We start from the raw sequence: 9,132 nt of genomic DNA on the forward strand, positions 1-9,132 counted from the left end.
AGGATTCTTATTTTAGTTGCATACATTTAACTGCCAACATCAACATACATTCAACATCAAGTTGCATGTATTCAACTGCCAGAGTATATCATGAATCTATCATCATCTTCAATTATAATTAATTCACTGCTGGATGGAAGTCGTCAAACTATTTAAAAAAAATTCAATCAAATGTTTTTCAATTAATGCCTAGTGCATTATAATTTTTTTTAAAAATTTCTATCGGCAAGACTAAAAGATAACAACAGCAATAAATGCAAAGAACCATTTAGAGAACAAACTTAGAGAGAGAAAAAAAGCGTAGAAAACATGTAGCGATAGTCTATAAATCGAAAAGGCCTCCCAGTAGCGGTCCACAAGATGATAACGTTTGGTTACTCAACAAAGAATGAGATGGCCATCTATGACTCGTCTCTTATAGAGACAACAGATAAGACTTGTAACTATGCTGCGGAAATGGTGGTGTTTCGGGAAACAGTCATGGCCAGTGGCGAAGCAAAACATATCCACCATTGTATGCCCTGGTCATTTTGAGACAGATAATTTAAACTGTCTTAAGAGCCATTTTTTCAAAAGATGTTCTGTAATGATATACTGGAAGGACATCTTTGCAGGCACCCTTTTTAGCCATCTCATTGTCATAGATTCCACAATAATCAGGTATCCACTGTCCTTTTTGCTAAAAGTGATCGTTTAAATTTTATTTGATCATTTTGTTTGAGGTCGGTTTTTCGTCGTTTGATATTACGAAGACGTACTTGACTACCGGTAAGGCTTTAGCAATGTTGAGCGCTGTATTCATAAAATTTACCACGTGTGTGTACGGACAAGAAATTCATAGATATGCTTACAAAGAAAAGGTAACTGCGACTCACTTCGAGATGCTCAGTGTTCGATAAGTGAAATCCGAACAATTTTTATTTCTGTGACATGAACCACAAATATTTATTTTATCTTTGTGATAATTGTCTGTCGGAGTGTACAAAACTTCAGTGGAGATTTTACAGCAAAATTATCATAACGTACACGGCACGTATTTTCAGTGCAAAAGGTTAAAATAACGAAACAAAACTATTTAATTTTAATGACATGGCAAATTTTATTCAGATAAATCAATCTAGTATATTAAAATGTATTCAGAATGATTTTTTTAATGAAATCTGATTGCAAAGCGGTTATTGTAGATTTGAAGAGAGAGGTTGGCATTTGCAATTGGTCGAACCTGCACCGGAACAATTTCCTGGACAGCATGTGACAGTACCTACCAGGTCATACCCTTTTAACTTGCAATCCGTTGTTAACTGTGGTTGTTTTGGGCAGCAGCACACTTGTGGGACCTCAATAAAACAATCACACGCAGTTCTAAAAATAGAGAAGAAAAATAGATAGTTTCCAAGCATGATGGAACTTCGTTTGGCACTTACGAGAGTGAATGCCTGCGTTTAAATAAAGGGTAATAAGGAATGAAAAAACATGAGGAAAAAATAAAAATTGCAAATGATTTGAGCTTGATGTAACGTTTTTCAGTGGCTGTTTCTCTTGAGATTTTTGTTCTTGTATTTACTTCCGGATTCATATTTATTTTATTCTTTTTTAGTATGCTTACATTATAAGAGCGAATTTTAAGAAATTTCTTTTTTTTAAAAAGTATAATGCATGACTTCCTTTCTGTTTTTTTCCGATGCAATTTTTCCTAATGTTGTGTATTTTACTTTGGTGTACAGAATAAAGAGGAAAGTTTCTAAATGTATTCATATTTTAAATTTAAATATTACACAATTCGTAATAAATATTTAGAATGTAATAAATTAAATGCTATTATGACAAATTAGCTATCTTGAGTAGAAATGAATCTATTACATAGTACCTGTTGATGAAAGGTCTCATTTTGGCAATCTCAATTTCTTATCTGTTTTCGATTATTAGATAATTCAAAAACACTAATTGTACTCGAACTACTTTAACCCAGACACAAATGCATCGAAAGAAACTGAAAATATTCTAGTATTTATCTCTTTGACGGAGAATTTTTATCCAACTTATTTTTTCATACTTTTATAATTATTTTGTATTAATTTGGGTGAAAATAAGTGAAAAATATAATTCTAAACAATATGTATATATATTTTTTAAAATTTGCTCTTAACTGTTTTTATTACTTAAATAGCTGCTATTAAGCTTCCTTGAAATTTCTTTAATTTGCAAAATCAGTTCTTATTAAATTTTTTATTTTGTATAAAAATAATTGCAGACTTTTTTTCTTTTTTTTAGATTTTATATTTTGGCACAAATATAATTCCGGTAATCTAACATATTTTTTCAGTTACTCTTAAACTGTTTTTTATAATTATATAATACGAAAATATATTTATTCCTGTAACTAGATCGTCAGAAAAAAATATATATAAAAGGGACACCGATATTCCATCTGCGTCAAAGGGTTAAGCATGTCCAATCGTGTTTCTATTATTATCTTACTTTGAACTTATTTCTTCCTCTGGAGCAGAATACTCAGGCTCCTTTGGCTTGCTTACACAGGGTGGTGGAGGGTAAAAATCGTTTTGGTAAGTGGACTTCTTTATGCTAGGCACTTGCAAGCTTTTCCACCTGTCACTCAATAGAGGATGCCATGGTGGAAGTTCCCTAATAGTAGGAATCTACTTACTCAATAAGGTACAAATAATTTCATAAGTTATGGATAAAAATTTATAGATATTTATAGATAAAAACAACATAAAATTACTAAACTACACTGGTGTGCGAAATTAAGAGAATTTTCAGACTTGTTCGATCGTCTCTAGAACTACTGTAACCGATTTTAATGAAATTTGATATGTAACATACATATGATGTATATATGATGTATATGTAACATACATACAAAACAAATAACCATTCAACAATTGTAATACACACGCAAGATCGTGCGTAACACTCGTTGGAGTCTGAAGGTATGAAAATGCCATAGGACTAATTCAGGCTAATTGCTACAGGAAATGATGAACTGCCTTATTTCAAGTATGAAATCGTGCTGCAAGGCCTGTATATCTGTGAGAGGGGATCATACCCCCTACTATTTTTGCATTTTTTTTTTTTTGTTTATTCAGCAACCGCTGTTTCATACCTTCTGACTCCAACGAGTGCTAGATAATACAATTGTTGAATGGTTATTTGTTTTATATTGTATCATTGTATTTACATATCAAATTTCCTAAAATTGTTGCAGTAGTTCTAGAGGTAATCGACCCAGTCTGCAAATTCTCTTAATTTCTGACACCAGTGTATAATAAATTTATAACTTATTGATGCAGGCTTTGATTATTATAGTAGCATCGAAACGAGAATCGGCATGTTTTTAGAAGAAAAATGTTAAATATTTTTAAAGGGAAGCTTTGTATATGAGGGTAAAATTTTGAGTTATGCTGAGCAGCATAAAAGTGACGTGCCTGCGGTGGTACATTTGGGGCAAACAATTCCGATATTACAGTCATTGTTGTTTTAAAAATTATGAAGAAAATATATTAAATCTATGCAGTATATCTTTTCTTTAAGGTAAGGGGAAGTTTTACAAATCCGGGTCTTGATAAGAATGCTATACAAGGGATGAAATCCTTCAAGGCCAATTTTGTTTCACCTCCATTCCTAATTTAAAGTTTAGAGAAAAATCAGATAAGATAAACCAACCATAAGCCATGGAGTTTCTAATGCTGAAAAAATGTTTTTGAAACATCAAAATAAATTGTGACATGATTACTACCGTATTGCGTAATCCTTTCATTCTCTGTTTGCATTTTGATATTTTGGAATCCCACAGTACGAATCCCACAAGACACGGTTCCCAGCAGATCACCGAAGTCAAGCATCACTGGCTGTGGTCAGTGTGCGGGTGGGTGACCACTTGGATCAATCGGCGTAGGGACCGAGTGTGTGCGGTATTGGTCCACGTTAAACTCGACTTTACGTGCAGGTCGTCGGGCTACCGAAGCGGGGGTGCCATCCCCTCTGCAGAGGATCAAAATTGTGATGGCATATTTTCGGATAATCCTTAGGGATGTTTCCCACACAGTCGCCAATAGCCCATTGTGCAACTCTAGTGCGACGTAAATAAACTACAACAACTTGATATTTTGGCAAACCTATTTTTCAGAGTTTTTAAACTTTATGGCTTACGGCTGGTTTAACTGTACTCACTTATGTCTAAACATTAAATTTTAAATGACCGATGGAGATGAAACAAAATTTGCCGTGAAGGATTTCTTCCGCGGTATAGCGTTCTTTTTGATAAGTCTTAAGTTTTTTTTTTTCCTTAAACAGTTACGTGTGTAAAATTGCTTACATTTTTATTTGATGGAAAATTTAGCCCTTTTGTTTAAATGACTATATTTTTATTCAAATGTATTTTGATAGCGAAATGAATTATTTTTTTGAAAAGCGGTATATCCGGGTACATATTGAATAAATTTTTGTTTTCCAACAGCTGAAATGTTTGTTCGCAGCATTCCATGACCTTTCTACACTAAGCAACATATACGAAAAAGAAACACAAGTAATTTGAATTTATTTTAATACGTTTGTAAACTTTAGTAAATTCCGTTAGTTAATAAGAATGGAAATCACAAATAACACTTTGAAATCCCCTACTGTGATACAGGCATTTTTGAATCTTAATTTTTTGCAACACTGTATCCAAACTTACTGTAATTTTAACTCAGCCTATATTGAAGCGTATCGTAATTTGTACCATTCGGTTTTGCCCAATGACAAGAACCTGATTTTTTCTCACAAAGCCATTTGGCAAATAAAAAAACACTAGGAATATTTTTAGTGTGATGCAAGACATGCTTTTATAAGCTAAAGTAATAGCTATAAGAGACGTTACCCGATATTGTAATTTTGGTAAACCTAGCGTCGATGGAATTCTCTCGAAAATAAGTTATTAGAATCTCTCCATTCGGGATCGAATCGGTACTTGAGGAGAAAAACACAATCATAATTTGGCCAACATATTTATCAATGTGATTCAGTTTGAGGCCACGTGTAAAACTTGAGGCCACGTGTAAAACTTGTGTGACAAAGATTCTAAATGTACGCATACGTTATTGAGGATGTTTTATAAAATTGCCATAATTTTAAAGAACCTTTCTGGGAAATCGAAACTGTTGTAAGAGATCAAAACAGTTAATCATAACTGTTTTGTCACTTCCGTACAATTCCACTTAGCTCTTTTTATGTTAATTATGAAAATGGTGCAAAATAGAGAAAAGCAAGTGTTCTAAATTAAGTGTTTTATTATTCTAAAGCATTTAAACTGTGGTTGTTTTTTATTTAACAGTTTATCATAACTGTTTAGTCACGTTTTGTCCAATTCCACTTAGAAGTAGAATTATGAAAATTACTGTTAATTATGAAAATAGCGCAAAATATCTAAATGGAGAAAAGCAAGTGTTCTAAAATGAGTGTTTTATTATTCAAAAGCATTTAAACTGTGTTTTTTTAAACATTTTATCATAATTGTTTAGTCTCGTTTTGTCCAATTCTACTTATCTTTCTTTATGTCAATTATGAAAGTCCCGCAGTGGACTGATCGTTAAGACACGGTTCTCATTAGATCACCGAAGTCAAGCATCACTGGCTGCGGTCAGTGTGCGGGTGGGTGACCCACTTGGATCAGTCTGCGTAGGGACCGAGGGTGTGCGGTATGGGTCCTCGTTAAACTGTGCTACCGTAAAGTGCTCGACTTCGCGCGCAGGTCGTCGGGCTACCGAAGCGGGGGTGCCATCCCCTTCGCAGAGGATCAAAATTGTGATGGCATGTCTTCGGATCATCCTCCGGGATGTTTCCCAGACCGTCGCCACTAGCCCATTGTGCAGCTCTAGTGCGACGTAAATTAACAATAACAACAACAACAAATCAATTATGAAAATGGCGCAGAATATCTAAATAAGGAAAAGCAAGTGTTCTATGTGAATTAAGTGCTCTATTATTCTAAAACATTTAAACTTTCATTGTTTTTTATTTTCCTACTGGGATATCTTTAAAGAACATTAAAAGGCGGTTTTTTACCAAACAGCTTATAAGAGTGACACAAAAAACTCTCGTGTCGTATTGTTGTAATGAATAGAATTTGCCTTTACTTCTTGGGTATTGGCTTCCATGTGAAATCTCTCTTATGGACAGATTGACCTTCGAATTTCGGTTCTGGCAAACTATAGAATAGAACTGCATCCACTTTCTTTACTTCTTTTTGGCAACAGCAGAGGCAAACTCTGTCCTTCTCTGGGGGATATTCTCTTTCCTCCTCTCTCTCATCAGCTGTAATTCTATCTGCTGAAAAAAAGAATGTTATTTAGAGAAGAATATTATTTAAATGGAGGTTTGTGTGTTACATTAATGCAGAACTAAAAAGGTGTAAATTGTAATATTAAGTATTTATCTGAATAGTCAATAACACAAATACTTATACTAAGTACTAAGCGATCAATATTATCAGCAATGCAAAAACCGCAATAACTGTAATCAAGATTATTAATCTTAATCATAATTTAAGATTATAATTCTAATTATGATACTGGGCGACAACTAATACTGGGCAACTAATACTGGGCGACAATTACAAGTAATAATGAATCACTTTAACCTATAAAAGTAATAATGATCCACTTCTTTTTTAATTAGTATTATACAAGGTTATGAAGTTATTTATTCTTTCAAAACTATTGTACATAATACAATAAGAAATGCACAGAATCAAATAAAAATGACGTTTAAGAAAGATATGCAAGTACTGGAGATCGCAAATTTTGTTAAAAGCTAAGTAAGAAGTTTTAGTTTTACATTTAAAAAAATAAAAAAAATAAAGGAATTAAATAAAATGAAAATTTTGATAGTTTTTTTCTAGTTTGACGATATTATGCTTAAACGATTTATTTTAAAGAGCATTTACTGACTTACTTGTGACACAGCATCCTTTACAGCAGCAATAATTCTTAGCTAGCTCACTAGGGACGCATACTCTACATTTGTACATATTCTCATCTGCAGAAACTTGTGGTTCACTTGGAAAACAATATCCTTTACTTTCAGTACAGACACAGCATCCTTTACTCTCGCTACTGACGCAGCATCCTTCACCTTGATTACTGATACAGCATCCTTCACCTTGATTACTTACGCAGCATCCTTTACTTTCGTTACTGACACAGCATCCTTTACTTTCATTACTGACACAACATCCGTTACTTTCGTTACTAACACAGCATCCTTTACAATTACAGAAATTCTCCATTTTATAGACGTTTTTATCCCTTTTTTCTCCGTCCGTCCTGGTTATGTTTCAACAACATTCGTCCTTTAATGAATAGAGAAAAATACTAAAATAGAAATAACGATTGCATTCGTCAGGTTTACTCTAGGTTATTCTAAATTTACTCTAGTTTTTAACTTACGAGGTTCAGCTAAAGATTTGAAGTTTTCAGAGTGTTTTTTTAAAGATCTTTTGCCAAGAAAAACTAAAATGTCACAACTTAGGAGCCTTAAACTGGAGAAAAAGCTGTAAATTTCAACAATGTTATACCCTTTGATTGTGAAAATCGGGCTTAATAAATGGGAAAATGGCTTAAATATTTAAAAAGAAAAACTTTTTACTTTTTTTAAAAATTGCTAATTTAGCGAGATTTTTATACCTAGATCAAAATCATTAAAATCAATAAATAATTCTGAGTTTTTGCAAAGTTTTATAACCTTAGAAAATGCAGTGTTTAAACATATTCTCAAATATTAATTCATCGATGCTTTTTCTTTACGTAAAATTATCGATTAGTGAAGTTTTTCTTAGATTTTAAAATTTCGATATAAATGTTAAGATTTATTTTTGGCGACATCTAATTTCTTTCTCATTATTTTATTTCTATGAACTCATGCACGCTAGAGATTTTCTTACAACAATTGATAAATAGGTATTATTTGAAAATGTCATAAGAAAAACTTTGAAATTGAACTAACTTTTGAATAAATTAGAATATATAATAAAAGTTTTGAAGTCCATAAATAAAAATGGCCCACTAAGAAAGTTGGAAAACAGCTCGCGTGTGCACATGACGTTGGGCTAACCCTGAGAAGATTTATTTTTTCCCCTCTCCATATAACGTAGCTGCTGGTTAGTTTCATTCAAAAATGCTCCGCAAAGACAAAGTTTTCATAAAGCTTGATCTAGAATTTTTTTTTTTTTTTGTCTTCCGAGTGGGGTTTGAAATTACAAGTTTATGGAGTTGAACACTTTGAACTATCAAAAAATATAGTAAAGTCTTTCATGACATAAAAAAATGCTGATCTTATATCAAGATTATTAATAGGAAAAAAGTACTACTTACCTGTATGAATAACTCTATGTTTTACAAGCAGAAATTAGAGGGAGAGGGTTTCAAGTATCATTTTTGTAATAGTTTGTGATTTTGTGGGGAAAATCTTATTGGAATCTTATAACAATCAAATTGTGTTCATATCTTTTTTGAAAATAGCAGTGGATGAAGGTATTCGGTAGCAATCTTTAAGAGGTTACACAGGGGAAAGGAGGTTCGAAATGTATCGCGCAACAAGACTACTAGTAACTTTAAAAATCCAGCTTTTAGCTGTGACGCCAAAACGCCAAAAATTAAAAACGTTACGGGGGGGGGTGGCAATTTGAATAAGTGTTGAGGATTCATAAAATTCGTCAATTTAAAGCTTGTTGCAATTTTACTCGCAATCACTAAAATTTCTCATCCACTTTCTGCTCATTATATGAAATGGGACTTTTTCTTAGACCTTTAGTTTTTTAAAGTCTTGAAAATATCGTAATTTATGAACCACATATAATTCTGTTTTTCACTTGTAGTTAAAGCAGAATTAAATAATTCTTCTTTTTCTCCTAAGAATGTAGATTAGCAATGGATGTAATGACACAGAATTGTTTTATAAAAGTTATTACATTTCTTACTATGGATAAAAAACTAACGATGGTGTAGCAGTTTTCCATTGTTGTACGTGCATTTTTATTGGTCCGAAAATCACGTGGTAGGATACAGTTTTTCCTCATTCATTTCCATGTTGCTTTTTGGTTGTCATCAGCATAAAATTATTGAAAGTCATAAAAGT

General features: G+C 32.6%; 1 protein-coding gene across 1 annotated transcript; it reads right to left on the bottom strand.

Moving 5' to 3' along the window:
• Nucleotides 1-544: 544 nt before the first annotated feature.
• On the bottom strand, nt 545-7,348 carry LOC107448711 (uncharacterized). The gene is made up of 5 exons (XM_087156697.1): nt 6,952-7,348; nt 6,135-6,327; nt 2,479-2,643; nt 1,266-1,362; nt 545-679 (listed from the first exon to the last, which is right to left on the bottom strand). Exons 1-5 carry the CDS (start codon nt 7,283-7,285, stop codon nt 545-547), a joined length of 924 nt encoding a protein of 307 aa, XP_087012823.1. The 5' UTR covers nt 7,286-7,348.
• Between the last annotated feature and the right edge of the window lie 1,784 nt (nt 7,349-9,132).

This window comes from Parasteatoda tepidariorum, chromosome 2 (genome assembly GCF_982258835.1).
Source record: "Parasteatoda tepidariorum strain Cologne lab strain chromosome 2, Ptep-v5.0, whole genome shotgun sequence".
In the NCBI taxonomy this organism is placed as follows: domain Eukaryota; kingdom Metazoa; phylum Arthropoda; class Arachnida; order Araneae; family Theridiidae; genus Parasteatoda; species Parasteatoda tepidariorum.

Excerpts from the sequence above, each read along its gene's own strand:
- LOC107448711 (XM_087156697.1), bottom strand. The coding sequence starts at position 7,285 with ATGGAGAATTTCTGTAATTGTAAAGGATGCTGTGTTAGTAACGAAAGT. Across the intron at positions 1,363-2,478 it reads GAGGAAGAAATAAGTTCAAA|AACTGCGTGTGATTGTTTTA; the intron begins GTAAGATAATAA and ends CTCTATTTTTAG. Across the intron at positions 680-1,265 it reads AGTTAAAAGGGTATGACCTG|CAAAAAGGACAGTGGATACC; the intron begins GTAGGTACTGTC and ends GATCACTTTTAG.